Here is an 18,674-nt window from a genome sequence, read left to right as displayed (position 1 = left end):
ACATCCTCTTCAACATTTATCATCATCTTTTCCTGTCATCTTAGCTAATGTGAGAGGTGTGAACTGGTATCTCGGATTTGTTTTAATTTGCATTTCTCTAATCAATAATGATTTAGAGTATTTTTTTCATATGACCATAGATGGCTTTAATTTCATTGTCTGAAAATTATCTGTTCATCATGTCTTGATCTTTTATCAATTGGGGATGACTTGTATTCTTATACATTTGACACAGGTGTTTAATATATTTTAAAAATGAGACCTTTATCTGAAATACTGGGTGTAAACTTTTTTCCCTAGCTTTGTACTTCCCTTTTAATCTTGTTTCTGTTGATTTTGTTTGTGCAAAAGCTTTTTAATTTAATGTAAATCAAAACTGCCCATTTTGCCTTTTATAATGCTCTCTAGTTCTTCTTTGGTCATCAATTTCTCCCTTCTCCAATAATCTGATAAGTAAATTGTCTCTTGCTCTCCTAATTTGTTTATAGTATCGTTCTTTATGCCCAAATCATGTACCCATTTTGGTATGCGGTATGAGATGTAGATCTATGCTGAATTTCTGACATATTGTTTTTCAGTTTTCCCAGCAATTTTTGTTGAATAGTGAGTTCTTATTCCAGAAATTGGAATTTGGGGATTTCTAGATTACTACAGGCCCTGATTATTGTGTTATGTATATCTTATCTATTCCACTGATCTACCACTCTATTTCTTAGCTAGTACCAAATGGTTTTGATGACTGCTGCTTTATAATATACTTTTAGGTTTGGTACTACTAAGCCATCATCCTTTGAATTTTTTCCCCATTAATTCCCTTAATATTCTTGACCTTTTGTTCTTTGAGATAAATTTTGTTATTATTTCTTCTAGTTCTATATAATAAGTTTTTGGCAGTTTAATTGGTATGGCATCGAACAAGTCATTTTTATTATATTAGCTCAGCCTTGCCATGAATTCTTGACTCTTTTTGATTTCTTTTATTTGACTTCTCAGATATAAGTCCATCACCACAACGGCCCGGAAATATGAACTAAGCAACCATGACATAATCCTCTGTACTTGCTCCTGTTCAGCCTCCTCCATTCTCACCAAACAACTCAATGTCAAACAAATTCTCATTGATGAAGCTGGAATGTCCACAGAGCCTGAAAGCCTCATCCCCCTTGTTAACTTTCCCCGGGCTGAGAAGGTGAGATAGTGCCCATCTTAATTTTCCCATGTTTCTGGCCTATTTTTCCTTTGGGGTAATGAAGGAATAGAGCAAGTGGAATAATTGAAATAATATCTGATACAAATAGTTATTGCATGTACCTTCAGCGCCTGATCTTTCTTGGTCCAAAAAAGAGACTAATTGGATACAATTAGTAGGAGTAATGAGGTCAAGATAGCTAAAAGGGACAAGTCAAAGGCTGGAGACCCTGCTGGTGTTTATCTCTAGGCCTGGATGAAACTCTTTCCTATTTGGGCTCCAGGTGGTGTTGCTAGGGGACCACAAACAGCTTCAGCCTTTTGTAAAGAATGATCACTGTCAAAACCTGGGCTTGGAGAAGTCCCTCTTCGAGCGCTACCATCGTCAAGCCTGGATGCTGGATACACAGTATCGAATGGTGAGAGGCCTGGTTCCTTTCTTTTTCTTTTTTCTTTTCCTTTAATACTTTGCTCCCCAAACCCCTGCTCACCCTCAAAAAACCAAATTTATACCAGTAGGTATCTTCATACACATAGGCACATGCATACAGTGAGAGGTAAAGATTAAATGACCGAGGAAACAAAGGTTCAAATTTCCAAGGATTTTGATTTATTATTATTGCTAAGCAGTGCATAGCAATTGCACAACAAATGGAGATCAGACATCCTCAACTTAGGACTGGTCCTGAATATAGGAGGAGATGGATTTTTATGTATTAAAAACAAATAAAACTAACTAATTAAAAAGAAATAATACATTGGGTTATCTGCTTCCTAATTGAATGAAAAATTAAGGACTTTCCAAGTTGGGAGAGGGAAAGGTAAAAGTTGCAATTCTCCAAATTCAGAAAAGAGGGAATCCCTCCTCCCAAGTATCTGTTAACAATCAAAGGAACATGGAAATAATAACTTATTGATAAGTATGGGGCCAATCATCAGATAAAATACACAGATTGTTTGAGTTGTACAATTGTAAGAAAACTCTTCATGTCAATCTTTGGATCTGACTGGATTTCTGATCAGCATAACCTTAATTATACTCCTTATATTAGTTATGATCCTAAGAGGTCTCTAAATAACAGATAGAGGTAGTCCAGCTTCCCAGCCACAAAGGACTAAGTTCAAACAATTCAGTAACGTTTTCCCTAATTCTCCCAGTTGAATAAAGTTTTCTCACTTTCTCACAAAGAAATTGGATTAGATCCATAATTGACCCATAAAACTAGTTCCAGAATTGAATCACAAGATGGAGTCAATGTGGTTCACTCATTTCCCACAATTAACCACTTTCTCTTTTGAATCCTTCAGTTTTCCCAATATACATATTCATATATATATATATATATATATATATATATATATATATATACCCAGTTGCTTCACAAATACCTATAAATACAGCCACATATACACAATCATACCCACATTCCTACATTTATACATATGAACATAGAGATGCTTTTATAGATAAAATATTATTTGCACATACAATAACAGGAACTAATACACTCACAAACACACAAGTACACACACACATCCTCCCCCTTAAATATATAGACAGATATAAAACTTATGCTAGATATTTGCAGAGATATATATAGCCATTGACCCATCTTTTACTACAAATATAGATACCCCTATAGATGTGCTCTTTCACACAATCTAATTTCAACTTTTTGAACCATTGGTTACATGGCAACAATGTGACATTTAGCTTTCTTGAGGTCACAGTGACAGATCAGTAGGAGGAACCACCTGAGAAGAAGAGGATCTATGAATAGAGCTGGGTTATTTCCCAATTACTGGAAAAAAAGATCTTTTATTAGGAGGGCTTGATTTTCCCTGTAAAAGGCCTTGTGACTGAGGGAGAAAAGGGTGTTAGATGAAACTCTTTATACCAATGAAATCTTGGGTCTGATTAATAAACTAGGAGGGGAAAAAAAAGAGCAAAAAATATGGAGGAAAAAAGAGGGAGAGAGAAGACAGTTGAGAATAGTGTAGAAGGAAATGAGAGACACGGGGAGTGAGGGAGGAAGCAGTTCAATTGAACAAATATTTGTTAAATGTCTACACATGCCTGATACTGTCTATCCACTGAGGAAATCAAGCCAAAGATTAGATAGTTCCTTCCTATCAGAGGAATAGGAAGTAGAGTAGGGAGCAATAAAGAGAAAGAAAGAATGACAGAGAAGACATAAGAGGAGAAAAAAGAAGAGAGCAAGGAAGTTAAAGAGGAGAGAAGAAGGGTTGGAAAGAGAGAGAAGCTCAGGAGGTCTTGAGACAGAGGTCTCACAATGAAGGTCATATATTTTGCAATTTACTTGGGCTGTGGTCTTCTGTTGGTCCTCTGGCAGTTGTTACCTATTGTTTTTTGAAATGCTTATTAACAGATAAACCACCTAAGTCATAACTCTTTCCCTTTAACTTTGATGTCTGTATTCTTCAGTCATATGACTGGTGCTATGTTATATTGTTGTATGAATATAGTGAAAAAGAAAAATCTGGTAAAGATATGGAAGACATAAATAGGGCATTTGACCAAGCAGAGGTGGCTTGAGAATTTCTAATTGAGTCTCTGTTCTGAGGGAGATAGCCAGAAAGAGCCACCAGGATGAACATTTTGAAATGTTGAATCATTGGTAACATTGATTGTGCCATAAAGAATGGATCTTCTCCACATTTAGCATATTGTCCTGAAGCCAAGTTGGGATTTATCTGGATGTTGTCTTGACTCTTCTGCCCATTTATAACCTCTTGATTGACAAATTCTTATACCTTGGAATGATAGTCAACCAAGTTTTATTAAATATTTGCAATATGCTAAGGGCTGGATACAAAGAAAGGCAAAATGGATTGTTTTATTTGTTCCAACTCCATCTGTTTCTCGCCCCTAATAGCACAAGGACATCTGCAAATTCCCTTCCAAAGAATTTTATGACAATAAATTAAAAACTAGCATGGAACTAAGGCGAACGCCAAGTGTCTTCAGCCACCAAGATCAAGAAAGCTGTCCCATCATCTTTGGCTATGTCCAGGGAGAGGAGAAGAGTCTGGTAGTCTCCACAGATGAAGGAAATGAAAACTCCAGAGCTAACCAAGATGAAGTGGAACAGGTGGTAAGTGCTAAAGTCAAAGCTGGGAGGTGGGGGACACCTTGAAGAACTGGAGAATTTTCCAGGTACAAGAGCCAATAGTGAGCATTGTGAATCAGAGTTCAGGGATTGGAAGGGACCATGTCACTGAAATGCTTTTGTGAACCTTTCAAAGATTCTCTCAAAACAAAAACAACAATCAAAAATTTTCTTCTTTTGTCTGGGGACAGTCTGTCCCTTTATCAACTGCTTCAGCAGCCTGGGGCTCTGTAACAGAATTGATAGAGGGTAACCACACTGCACATCCCAAGATCATAGTCTCAGTTGGAAAGACCCTCACAAGTCATCAAATTTACTCCAAACCTTTACCAAGTAAGAATCTCCTTTAAAACTGTCTTGACAATCATTATCTAGCTTTTGCTTAAAATCTTTTAACAATGAGCCATTATTTCTCTTGAGACAATTCTTTCCCCATTTTGGAGGGAAATTATTAATATTATTGTTAAAAAGTTATTTTGTCACCTTTTAAAAAATGTTTTATTGATTCTTTTTTTCCTTTACATCACGGTCTTTTCTGGAAATTCTGGAAAGAATTTTATGACAATAAAGATTAGTGTGGACCTAAGGTGAATGCCAATTTTATTCAGCTACCAAGATCAAGATTGGCTACTTTTGGCTATGTTCTGAGAGAAGAGAATTCTTCAAATTCATATTTCAGCTAGGTGATGTAGTAGATAAAATCTTGAGCCTGAACTCAGGAAGATTAGAGTTTAAATCCAGCCTTGGATGTTTCCCTGGTTATCACTTAACTTCTATTTGCCTCAGTTTCCTCAACTCTAAAATGGAGATCATAATAGCACCTACCTCCCAGGATTGTTGTGAGGTAATGAGATAATAATTATAAAGCACTTAGGGTATAGTTCATGGCACATAGTAGTGACTATGTAAATGTTACATGCTGTTATTATTTAATATCATTTCCTCTCTTCCAACATGAATCCTCTCTTGTAATAGAGAAAATGTATAAAGCAAAAACATCCAGTACAATGATTACATCTGGCCCAATGTTCATCATTATGGTCTAAAATATTTATCTATTTCTGCTATGAGGAAAGAGGCATATTTCAGTATTTGTTTTTATAATTATTTTTTAATTAGTTCCTTTATTTTCTTTTTTAAATTTTTTAATATTTTTATTTTTCCCAATTACATGTAAAATAATTTATTTACTTTGTTTTTAAAACTGTGAGTTTCAGATTCTCTCCTTTCTCCTCATCTCCACCTGCATTGAGAAGGCACATGTGAAGTTATGTAAAACATTTCCATAAAAGTCATGTTGTGAAAGAAAAAAACCTTAATAAAAATAAAAAAAGAGTATGGGAGGTATTACACATAATTACATAAATTACATAAGCACATAGCAATATAACACAGGCTAATAGCGATATAACAAATAATATGAATCAATATGAGGAATTATACATGTCCATAAGTCCTAGAAATAGTCCAAAAGAACTATTGTCCATTTTGTTCATGTGCCAGGATTCCAATAATTCCTGCAAGTTTTGAAGTCCTGCAATAGTCTCCTCAACAATTTTTCATCTCAAGGAATTCAATGATTCCTGCTGGTTTTCAAGTCCTGCAACAATCTTATCTTATGTTAGGAAATCCAATGATTCCTGATGGTTTTCAAGTCCTGAAACAGTCTTTATCAACAATTTTTCATCTCAAGGAATCCAGTGATTCCTGTTAGTTTTCAAGTCCTGCAACAAGATATTCAGATACAATCAGTTCTTTCTCTGGGTATGGATACCATTTTTCCTCATAAATCCTTCAGAATAGTCTTGGATCAGTGTATTGCTAAGAATAACAAAGTCATTTCACTATGCTTGAGTTCATGGAGGACTTCCCAGGTTTTTTGGAGATCATCCTACTCATTATTTCATATAGAACAATAATATTCCATTATAACTACATACCATAATATATTCAACCATTTCCCAGTTGATGGACATCCCCTCAATTTCCTATTCTTTGGCCTGAGAAAAGAGCTGCTATAAATATTTTGTGTACATATAAGTCCTTTTCCTTTTTAAAAAAAAAAATCTTTTGGGAGTCATGTCTAATATTGTTAGGTCAATTTCTAATTTTATAGCCCTTTGGACTTAGTGCATATCTTTTGATCATTTATCAATTGGAGAATGGCTTTTATTTTTTTTTTAATATAAATTTGACTCCATTCCCTATATATATTTGAGAAATGAAGCCTTCATCAGAGAAACTTTCTTCAAATTTTTTTCTCAGTTATTATTAACTGCATTTCCCCTATTTATTCTATTCTCTCTTTTTACTCTGACACTTCTTAAAAATATTTTGCTTCTCCTTAAGGGATAAGCCTTCTCTTATCCCCTTCCCTTCCTATTTTCTTGCAAGTTAATATAGATTTCTATACTCATACTGAGTATGTGTGTTATTTCCTCTTTGAGTCAATTCTGATGAGATTAAAGTTCACTCATTTCTCCTCCTTTGCCCTCTCCCTCTTCCCTGCCATGGCAAAAGCTTTTTCTTGCCTCTTTAAAGGCAGATTGTTTATTTATTTATTTATTATTTTAATAGCCTTTTATTTACAAGTTATATGCATGAATAACTTTACAGCATTGACAATTAAGGCAGATAATTTATACCAAACCTCTTCCTGTTCTATTCTTCTACCCTTTGATTTTATTTTTTTAGATTTTATCCCTTTATATTCAATTCATGCCTATGCCTTCTGAATTTATGTACTCCTAACTGTGATAATAATGAGACTGTTCTTATAAGTTATAAGTATCATCTTCATGTAGGAACATAAACAGATAAACCTTGTTAAGTCCCTTATATTCCTTTCCTGATTACCTCCTTATGCTTCTCTTGAGTCCTGAATTTGAAAATAAAATTTTCTATTTATTTCTGGTTTTTTCTTTTCTTTTTTTTTTAAAATAATCATAGCTTTTTATTTTCAAAGCATATGCAAAGATAGTTTTATTTCTTTTTTAAAAAAGCTTTTTATTTTCAAAACATATGCATAGTTTTCAGCATTCACCCTTGCAAACCTTGTGTTCCAAGTTTTTCTCCTTCCACTTCCACCTTCCCTCTCCCCTAGACAGCTAGTAATCCAATATAGGTTAAACATGTGCAATTCTCAACAATTTCTACATTTATCATACTGCGCAAGAAAAATCAAATCAAAAGGGAAAAAATGAGAAGAAAAAAAAACAAGCAGGCAAACAGCAATGACAAAAAAAAAGATGAAAATCCCATGCTATGAACCACATTTGGTCTCCGTAGTTCTCTCTCTAAATGCGGATAGCTTTATTCATCACAAGTCAATTGGAATTGTCTTGAATCACCTCATTGTTCAAAAGAACCGAATCCATCACAGTTGATCGTCACCATATAATTTTGTGGCTGTGTACAATGTTCTCTTGGTTCTACTCACTTCACTTAGCATCAGTTCATGTCAAGTCTTTCCAGGCTTTCTGAAATCAGCATGCTCATCATTTCTTATAGAACAATAATATTCCATTATATTCACATAACATAACTTATTCAGCCATTCCCCAACTGATGGGCATCCATTCAATTTCTAGTTTCTTGCCATTACAAAAAGGTCTTTTCTGGTCTTTTCATCACAAATGCTTGAAAGTCTTTTATTTCATTGAATATCCACCTTTTCTCTGAAGGATTATATCAGTTTTGCTGGGTAGATGATTCTTGGTTGTAGTCCTAGATCCATTGCTCTCTTGAATTTTACATTACAAAGCCTCCCCCCCCCCCCCAATCCTTTACTATAGAAGCTGCTAAATCTTATGTCATCCTGACTGTGGCTCCACTATACTTGAATTGTTTCTTTCTGTATGCTTGCAATATTTTTTCCTTGACTTAGGAGGTCTAGAAATTGGCTTAAGAGTTTTCATTTTGGCGTCTCTTTCAGGAGGTGATTGGTGGATTCTTCAATTTCTATTTTGCCCTCTGGTTCTAGAATATCAGGACAGTTTTCCTTGATAATTTCTTCAATGATGATGTCCAGGCTTTTTTTTTTTTTTTTTTTTTTTTTTTTTTTTGATTATGGCTTTCATGTAGACAAATAATTTTTATTTTTATTTTTTTATCTTTTTCAAAAAAACCAAAACCAAAACCAAAAAAGAAATATAAAACAAAATAAAGCAAAACAACAGAGAACATTGTCATGTGTCCAGCAGAGTACTAGGGAGGATTCAAAATATACAACAAATTACCAGTTCAAGAAAGTATGTGTGTGTGTGTGTGTGTGTGTGTGTGTGTATGTGTGTGTGTGTATGTATGTATGTATAAGAAATTATATTCATGAATGTTCATTTTTTCTTTACTTCCTCATAAACTGTTCTTTGGTTCTCTGCTGCATAGCCTATTTACTTGATTTTTTCCCCCTTTCATCCCTACCTCTACCCCCAAGCAAGCTACAGTTAAGATATATGTATACCTTAGATATATACACACATACATACACACACTCTCTCACAAACAACCCCCCTTCCCCACATACACATACACACACATTAGACTAATAATTTTAAAATTCTCTCTCCTGGATCTATTTTCCAGGTCATTATTTCACTTTTTTCCCCTATTTTTTCATTGTCGTTTCTTGATTTCTCATCGTCATTCCCTTCCACTTGCTCAGTACTAATTTTCAGAGAATTAGAGAACATGATTTTTTCAGTAAGCTTTTGTACCTCCTTTCTCATTTGGCTAATATTGCTTTTTAAGGTATTCTTCTCCTCATTTGCTTTTTATAATTCTTTTGTACCATTCTCAATTCTCTTCCCAATTTTTTCCTCTCTCTCTTTTAGTTGCTTTTCAAAATTCTTTTTGAGCTCTTTTTTAGCCTGTGATCAATTCTTATTTTTCTTGGAGGCTTTGGTTGTAGGAGCTTTAATTTTGTTATCTTCTTCAGGGTGTATATTTTGATTTTCCTTGCCACCATAGTAGCTTTTTATGGTGAGAATCTTTTTCTCTTTATTTTCCCAACCTATTACTTTGCTATTAATTCTTTGTTAGAGTAGGACTCCATTCTAGGATAGAGGGTGCATTATCCCAAGTTTTAGGGATTTTGTTCAGAGATTCTTCTAAGAATCTGACCGCATTCTTTTCTGGCCTGGAACTGTGAGGAGTGTCCCTGCTCTACTGTGGCTCTAAGTTCTAAAGTAAAAGAGAACTAACAAAGAGACTTCCTGTGATTTGAGGCCTCTAGAAGCTTCTGCCACCACCAACACTCATGTTCAATTCTGGTTTGCTGGTTTCCCAAAGCCCTCTCACCTTACTGACAACCCCTTCCTGCTGAGCTTCTAGTCTGTGGTGTCTCTGCGCTGAGAGATTTAAAAACTGCCAGTACCAATTCAGAGGCCCCGTGGCCAGAGACCTTTCCTGCTGACCTGTTGACTTTTTGGCTGGAAAAAGTGTTCTGTTCTATCTTTTTTGTGTGTTCCAACTCTCTAAAAATTGTTTAGAGTCATTATTTAAGGAACTGGGAAGATTTTGGAGGAGGACTCAGTGAATCCCAGCCTTTACTCTACCATTTTAGTTCTGCCTCTCAGTTATTTTCTTTTCTTTACACTTTACAACTCACATTTCACAGTTCAGTTAGCCTTTACAACTGTTGTGGTGATTATTTATATTTTTCAGTTTATTACTTCTATATTGCTCTATCTCAATTCATACAAAACTTCCCTGATTCTCTGAGTTAGACATTTTAAAACTACACAGTAACATTCAGGTACATTTACATGCCAGTTTTTTTCAACAATTATCTAGTTGATCAGTTACTACTTAGTTTACTCTTTACCAACTCATTACAATTTTGGACAATGTTAGATGTGAAGAAGGTCTACCTTACTGAACAAAACTTGACTTATCGACCACTCATTGTCCTGCCCTCTGGAATCTAGCAGATCTAGATGAAATGTTGTATATAAGATATAGTGAGTGAGCCTATTTGGTGAAAATAGATTGAAGATAATACTTCAGCTGTGCTCTGGCCAGTGTAGAATGTAGTAGAACTCTTCCTTCATTCTGCATAATATGTAGACACATTCTTATGCTGTACCTCTACCTAAGATTTCTCATGTTAGTTTTTTGGTTGCCCTATTGAGAAATAGCATGATATGGTAGATAGAGCACTGAAATTAGATTTCAAATCCTTCTTTAGACATTTATTAGATATTCATTAATTATATGCTGCAAAAGTAACTTAACCTCTCCAGGACTCCAAATAAAAAATTGATAAAGACTGAAGCATATTATTTCTGTCTGTCTGTATCTCTGTCTTTTCTTTTCTTTCACAAAATGACTAATATGTTAGTATTTTACATGCTTGCACATATACAACCTATATAAGATTGCTTACTGTCTCAGGGAGGGGAGGAAATAGGGATTGAATTTTAAACTCCAAATTAAAAAAAAAGTGAAAATCATTTTTACATACAATTGGGGAAAAATAAAATATTATTTAAAAATATGGTTTGGCCATTATCTTTTTGGCACAATAGATTGACAAATTCATTGAGATGGATTTTTGCCTAGAACAGGATTACTCTTCTCATATTGCACTCTGAATTTTTCTGTGATTCCTGTGTTAACAGATTCGAATAGCAAAGCAGCTGACCTTGGATAGGACCATCAAACCCAAGGACATTGCAATCCTCAGCCCATACAATGCCCAGGTATCAGAGATCAACAAGAGACTATTAAAGGAGGGAATTACTGGAGTGACTGTCTCCTCCATCAAGAAGAGCCAAGGTGAACCTTAAACCTGGTAGAAAATGGGAAATGCTATTTAGTCTGTTTTGAGTTGTGTTGCTAGAGTACTCAGTAGTTAAGTGACTCTTAAATTAGGGAGAACTCCTTGAAAGAGGTAAAATAGAAATAGGACTTTCTAAATTTTTAAATTGGTTGGGGAGGAAAATGGAAGAAGAGAGGGGGAAATGGTTTTGATGGGAGGTAAAGTAAGTGCTTTAAGTAGCTCAAAAGAGAGGGTAATCACTGAACTCAACTGAGTAGGACTGAGATAGGAAGTAAGGATAAAATTTGAAACTATATTTTTTTAAATGAAAAAACATTTTACATATAACTGGGGAAAATTAAAATATTATTTAAAAATATGATGCTTAGATGTCACTCCTGTCTCTTGATTTCATCTCCTAGGAAGTGAGTGGCGATATGTCATTCTAAGCACAGTCCGCTCCTGCCCTCTTAGTGAAATTGATGGGAGGCCCACCAAAAGCTGGCTGAAGAAACACCTGGGTTTTGTCAGTGACCCACATCAGGTCAATGTGGGGATCACTCGGGCCCAAGAGGGGCTCTGCATCATTGGTGAGTTGGGGCAGGACTTCTCTGAGGAAGTACCCATGGAGAGGGCTGTGATACACAGAGTGGAGGGAGGGGAAGGTCGGAAATAAAATGGGATTCCACTAACTGACTTTTCCCAAGGATAGTGGAACAGCAGTGACCAGAATCTTGGACATTCAGGCTCATAGTCTGATCTGGGAAGAGACCTAGCTGACTTGAGTATGATAGAGAAGAATAGAAGAGAGGCTGGATGAAAGCAGATTCATTTTGACTCATTGGTCCCAGAAAATGATGGAGGGTTATATGGTAGAGACCTGATTCTTCAGTCTCTCTTCATTTGGGGTAGATGTTTTCAAAACTGGGTGATCAGAAATAATGGCTTCTCAGGGTCCCAATGTAGACATTAAATTGCCATGTTACTTTGGTCATTTAGTTCTTCTGGACCTCCATCTGTGCAATGGGGATGACATTTGCACTGCCTCCTTCACTGAAGGTTAGGATAGAGAGAGGAAAGTGATTTATGAGGATCAAATGAGATTATAAAGGTGACTATAAATGTAACTCTAAAATCTAGTATATATGTGAGGGATCATTAAGGCTTCTAATTCCTCTTTCTTCCCCTGCAGGAAATCACTACCTCTTGAGTTGCTGTCCAATGTGGCATCGGCTCATTGATTTCTACACCAAGAAGGGATGCTGTGTCATGGCTTCCTCAGTGCAAGTGCGTCAGAGGCCAGCTATCTGCCACTAAGATATAATCCTCTTGGGCCATAAGGCTTATTTGTGCACTCAGAGGTGGATAGTCAATGGCCACCCCTTTCTCCCTCTCCCCCAATGGCTTTGCAATCTCTTTGAGACTTTTTTCTCTCCGACACCAGGAATGTCCAGCATCTTGAGTACTTTATTTTACAAAATGCCAATGAGAAAACAAAATTGACCAAAAATCCTCCCCTTTTTTCTGTCCCCTTTTCCTAGCCAAGGGAGCCTCATTTAGTGCATCCCCATGTGCCTTTTGTGACTGCAGCCAGTGGGGACTGATGGAATCTGGGGGACTGCCTCTGATGTCTAGCTTACATGAACTCAATAGACCAAAGCAGACCAGGACCAAGCCTTCGGAGAGAACCAGCAATAACATGATCCTTTAGAAAATTTCTTTCCTCTCCTTACCCCCTGGAGAGAAGGAAGAAACTGTTATTATTTGAATAGAATAACCATTTGGCTTTTTAATCTTAGAGAAAAAGGATAAGAAGCAGGTTGAGTAGTAACCCATACTCTTCTTGCCCTATTTTAAGTGCTCTTAGTAAGAGTGTTCTGGCCAGATTGTTGACTGAGAAGCCTCCAGGTGCAGTGTAGCCTCTTCTCTGTCCAGGCAGAGTGAGGGGTTTGGGGAGGCCCAAGGGATTTCTGCTGTAAACCCAACTCTGGAGTTCATCCTTGGTGCTGTTCTGAGAAGATTCTGGGTGAAGCAAGAGAACCCTTAGAGAAGCTGCTTAAAAACAAACATTATTCCTGGACTGTTTTAAAAATTTAATTGTTGATCTGTGGCCATGATTTTGCTTGTCAATGTTGTACATTGAATGTGGTCTTTTTTGTTGTGGTTTTTAAAGTAGTCAGTTGGTATTGGCTAGAACAAGGAGCATAGCAAGGATTCTGGCATCCAGATTGAAGGGTGAGGTCACAGCAAGTAAACTAACAGCTCAAGGTGACCTTCCCCAGCTTTCTGGAGAGGATGGGCATTTATCCTTTAGCATACCATTGCCCCGGCCTAATAAGTAACTACATCCCATATATCTTGGTGAGCTTAAGACTGCTTCCACAACACCCTGGCTTGAGGTTTGGGGTTGGATGGCAGCATAAAACCAAATTCAAACCAACAAACTTGTTTGCACTAGCAATTTTTGGGGAAGCTCCCATTGTAATGTGAAGGGAGGAGTTGTGCAATAATGCTGTCTTTGTCAGGTAGGGGGTGCAAGGCAAGGTAAGCCCAGTGCTGTGGAGGGCTGCCCAGAGGAGAGGCTGGAGCAGACCAGGCTCAAGTACCCCTTGCTTAATAGCAGTAAGGATAGAAATGCTGCACTTGCCCCTATGGCTGTGCCTCTGTTGCAGCCAAGATACCTCTGAGTCAGGGTCAGGCAAAGGGTGGGGATGGGGTGGGATGGGGTGGGGTGGGGTGGGGAAGATGGATGCCTGTAACCCCTCTTCCTGCTACTCTGCAGTGAAGGCCTTGCTTTGCACATCTTATGTGGTCCTGCAGGCCAGGACTCAGCTCTCTCCAGGACTCTCAGTCTGTTTCAGGGCATCAGCTGCTGTTGTCTGAACTTGGGCTTACCTTTATGTCAGATAAGCAAACCAATTTGCCCTCTTTAAAGAGGGAAGAAAGAAGAAATCAGCCTATTGGCCTGGAGCCAGGGCTGGTCTCCATTGTAGGGACCACAGTGTATTTTGTGCAGAAATACTGTGTTGCCTGCTTCTTGGAAAATGTTTCTGTCACTTGCTACCTTATGCATTCCACTGTGCCTCTGTGTGGCTCTCAGTGGGCAGGTGGGCGGGTGGGAGGAAGGGAAGGAGAGAAGATCAAACGCTGGAATACTGTGTGTTTTTAACAGGACCCACCATTTGCCCAGACTAGGGATGCCCGGCCTTAAGAGCTGAGGTCCCGCTTGATGAAATCTTTCACTAACTCGGGTACAGACTGCTATCAGCGCAGGCTGCCTTTGAGCATTTGTCTGACCTTTAGAGATTTCTCCATTTTTTTCAGATTCTCTGAGACTGGGGGATCTAAATTCCTTCTATTCTACCCTTCTCTACTCCACTCCCTTTCCCCCACCACGTAGCCCCTAGGAGGGGAGCCCGTAATTAGGGGCATGACATATGGGGGGAACAGAAGCAGGTGAGTTTAGCTGTTTTGAGCACTGCCTCTCAGGTTTCCTGTGAGCCACAGCACTGTGGCAAGCTCAGGGAATGGAGTTTCCTCCCTCCCCCTCACCTGCTGTCACCCTAGATCTTGGTGCAATAGTTTTTTTCTGCCAGCTCCTGAAGTTGCCACTGAGGTGGGGCAGATGTGTATTTTGGGGCACACATTGCTGCAAGGTATGTTTTTTATGTGTTGCTGCAAAGTAGTTTCTACTGGCTTTTGCATTCCTTTAAGGAAAGGACCTAATTGTCTGATTTGAATGTTTGACAAATCAAGGATATAGACTTCAACATTCCATTTTTTTTATACTTAAGCTTGGACTATGCACTTGTATGATTTAATATTAAATTAATTTTATTATAACAGCAATACTCATGAATTGTAGTTTGATGTCTCAAGATAGTGTTGTGTTTTGTGTATATGAAAATACTGGGAATGGTAGAGAATGGGATGTCTGCCCATGTGTGTGTTTGTATATGTGTGCACTTGTGTGTGACTGAGAGACAGAGAGTGCCTGTGAGTGAGTGAATGATTGAGGCTTAAACATTTTTAGAGGAAAAGGGGAGAGATGGAAAATGACATCTATGTGCCCATAGGTGTCACCTATGTTAGATTTGAGAAATGAATTTGTTTTTATGGATATGTGTGTGTTGGTGGGATGGGGTGATAGTATTGATAGGGAGAAATGAGTATCTGCTGCTCTGGTGATGGATACTTTCCCTCATTTGTGTGTGTTGGAGAGGTCAATGGATGCTTCACTCTATAGGTGTATATGTGAAAGAGATTATGATTTGTTAGGAAAGAGTGATTTTCTATGTGTGTTCATGTGAGATTGAATATTTACCCCTTTAGTAAAGGGGTAAAAGTACCCCTTTGGATATTTTTAAAAAATGAAACCATTATTCCCCTCTGTTTATGTGTAAGAGAATGTTTGCACTGAACTTTACATTGATATATAATAGGGAAGGTAAAAAGTTAGGGCATTTGCCTCTGTCTATATGTGGGGGATGATTGTGCTTGTCTCTCTGTGGGTAAGTTGGTGAGGAGTGGGTATATCTGATTTTTTGTGTACGTGGCTGAGAAATGCTATTTTTTCTGGTTCTGTGTATATATTGAACATATATTTGTGAAGGATTTAACTTTATCACAGGTCATTTTATTTTTTATCAAATTTTAAGAAAATAGATTTTTTAAATGATATTAATTTGTTTTTATATCACTTAGACTTTCCCTTTTATCCTTTCCCTCTTCTTTTGAGAGATTATTTTAAAAATATTATTTAATTTTTCCAATTAAATATAAAGACAATTTTTAACATTCATTTAAAAAAGTTTTTTGAGTTGCAAATTTCTCTCTCCCTTCCTCACTTTCCACTTCCCTAAAATTATAAACAATTTTATATAGTTCTCTCTCTCTTTCTCTCTTTCTTTCTCTCTCTCTCTCTCTCTGTCTCTCTCTCTTTCTCTTAAATCTGTCTGTCTCTTTCTCTATAATATACATTCATATAAAACATTTCCACGAGTCATATTGTGAAAGACGTAAAGAAAAAATAAAGAATATGAAAAATAGTATGTTTTGATCTGCATTCAGATGCCATCGATTCTTTTTCTGGATGTAGATAATTTTTTTTTTGTCATGAGTCTTTTGGAATTGTCTTGGATAATTGTATTTCTGAAAAAATAGCTATGTCATTCACAACTAATCATCGTACAATATTGTGGTTACTGTGTACAACATTCTGGTTCTGTTCACTTCACTCTGCATGTAAGTCATGTAAGTCCAGATTTTTCAGAAATCACCCTGAGAGCCAGCCATTATAATAAAGATCAGATTTTGTGCTTAATGCTACCATGTCAGCTCAGTTTCAGAGCTGAGTGCTGGCTATCAACATCCATATAGTTCTGGCAACTGAGTATCAACCTGGAGCCAAAGAACACAGAAGATACTTGTTTGTAGCACTGTGACATTAAATTTACCAAAAATAGCCCTATGCTATTATGTGAATTGTAATACAACATTTAACCACCTTCTTAATAGGAAAGTAACAGTATCCCAGAATGACATTTCTGAGATGATACCACTTTAAATGTTCTAATCATTGAAGATCTGCTGAAACAGACTATGCAGGGGTGTCCAATAATAGAAGGATTTGAAATTACAAAAGCAATGCATTTGAAGTTTTCAGTCAAGTCAAAATAAGCCAGAAAATAGATAGTAAAGTACTTAAAGATAACAATAATTACCACTTATATAATACTTTAAATTTTACAAATCACTTTATACATATTATTTCATTTGATTCTCACAATAATCCTATGAAGTAGGTACTATCATTACCCACTTTTTAAAAAATAATCTTTTAATTTTCAAATTATATACAATATTCACCCTTGCAAAACCTTGTGTTCTAATTTTTTCTCCCATCCTTCTTTCTACCCTCTTCCCTAGACAGCAAGTAATTCAACATATGTCAAACGTGCAGTTCTTCTATACAAATTTGCACTTTAAAAATCAGATCAAAAAGGGAAAAAAGCAGCAAACAACAATAAAAAGGTGAAAATATTATGTTGTGATTCACATCAGTCCCCATAGTCATCTTTATGGATGCAGATGGCTCCATTGTAATTGACCCAAATCACCTCATTGTTGAGAAGAGCTATGGTCATCAGAGTTATCATGCAATGTTGTTGCTACTGCATACAATGCTCTCTTGGTTCTACTCACTTCACTTGTCACTACAAAAAGGGCTGCTACATACATTTTTACACATGTGGACCTTTTCTCTTTTTTATGATCTCTTTGGGATACAGACTCAGTAGAGACATTGCTGGATCAAAGCATTACCCACCTTTTACATGTGAAGAAATTGACCCTGAGAAACATTAAATAACTTGCCTAGTGTCACAGCTACTTAGTGAATGGGACAGGATTTGAATTCAGATCTTCTTGACTCTAAGTCAACAATACCCACTGTATTACAGCTAGCTTTCCTTTGTCCAGGACATTTTTGCATATTAAAATTTGCAAGGAGCTTGTCAGTGCAGTGGTGGATTCAATTTGGCTGTCAGAAAGCTAAGTGAACTTTTGATCTCTTCATGATAGAGATCATAGGAAGGAAACATAAATTGGAAATAAACACAACGCAAGGCTGGACATTCAGAATTAGGACAACTTGTTGGTGTTGAAGATCAGAACCACTCACTGCAGTAAAATCATGTATTTGGGATCTTGTATAATGAAATCTTTATTTTTTTGTCTTGCATTGCAATCTGTGGTAGCAAAGAACTAGAAACAAATTGGGTGCCCATCAATTAGAGAACAACCGAAGAACTTGTACTGTATGTTCATAATGGAATATTATCCTGTGGTAAGAAATGATGAGTATGAAGAGTTCAGAGAAGTATAGGGAACCATGTAAAATGAACAACTAATGGAGTGGGCTAGTTTGTTCTGATACCTGCATTATGTAACAATCTAAATCTGTGCTTCAAACTTCAGACTATCATTTGTAAACACCTATACAATGTCCCATGAAGTACTCTGCTTTTTTTCTGAGTTTGACTCCCTCTTTCAAACTATCATACTAGAAGATCCATACTAGAAGATTCTTAAAAATGAACTCCCCTTTCAAGTGACATTCAAACTCCCTCATGGTCTGAATGGTAACTCTGTTGAGGGGAATACATCTCCTTTCCTTGCAGTTCTAGCTCTTGAGCTCCTACTCAAAATATCATCATCTATCAATATAACTAGCCACTCACAATAATGATACTGGATTCTGTATTCAATCAGAATGAGTGGCAATAGGAAAGAGTAATAGATTCATATGAAAATTTTCATTACTTCTAGATGTCAAGGAAGGTCACTGTTAATGGACAGCTCTTGGTCAATGATACCAATTCTCTGCAACAATCACTAATCAAACAGCTAAAGCCTTCTTTTAGCTGACTCCCTCTGGTTGCCACAATTCCAAGGAGAAGAACTTCAGACTCTTTGCTCTGCCTTCACTTCTCCACTTCTTTTGCTGCTACTTTTTTGTCTTGTTCTTCTGTTCTTGTCTTCAATGGCTTAAATTAGAACCCCTTTATTATCTGTGACTCATTTTGACCCTAAAA

The 18,674-nt window shown here is 36.8% G+C and overlaps 1 protein-coding gene across 2 annotated transcripts in view; it reads left to right on the top strand.

Moving 5' to 3' along the window:
• Window positions 1-13,777, top strand: part of HELZ2 (helicase with zinc finger 2) — a 37,704-nt gene extending 23,927 nt beyond the window's left edge. The window contains exons 15-20 of one of the 2 annotated variants that reach the window (XM_051976766.1): window positions 994-1,189; window positions 1,473-1,607; window positions 4,086-4,304; window positions 10,940-11,096; window positions 11,502-11,669; window positions 12,272-13,777. In XM_051976766.1, the coding sequence (XP_051832726.1) occupies window positions 994-1,189; window positions 1,473-1,607; window positions 4,086-4,304; window positions 10,940-11,096; window positions 11,502-11,669; window positions 12,272-12,396 (1,000 nt within the window). In that variant the 3' untranslated portion in view covers window positions 12,397-13,777. Of the gene's footprint in view, window positions 1-993; window positions 1,190-1,472; window positions 1,608-4,085; window positions 4,305-10,939; window positions 11,097-11,501; window positions 11,670-12,271 lie in introns of those variants that run through there. The other variant, XM_051976767.1, reaches the window with a different exon arrangement.
• The last annotated feature ends 4,897 nt before the right edge of the window (window positions 13,778-18,674 follow it).

Source organism: Antechinus flavipes, chromosome 2 (assembly GCF_016432865.1).
Source record: "Antechinus flavipes isolate AdamAnt ecotype Samford, QLD, Australia chromosome 2, AdamAnt_v2, whole genome shotgun sequence".
NCBI lineage: Eukaryota > Metazoa > Chordata > Mammalia > Dasyuromorphia > Dasyuridae > Antechinus > Antechinus flavipes.
This window is presented reverse-complemented; position numbering and strand designations above follow the sequence as displayed.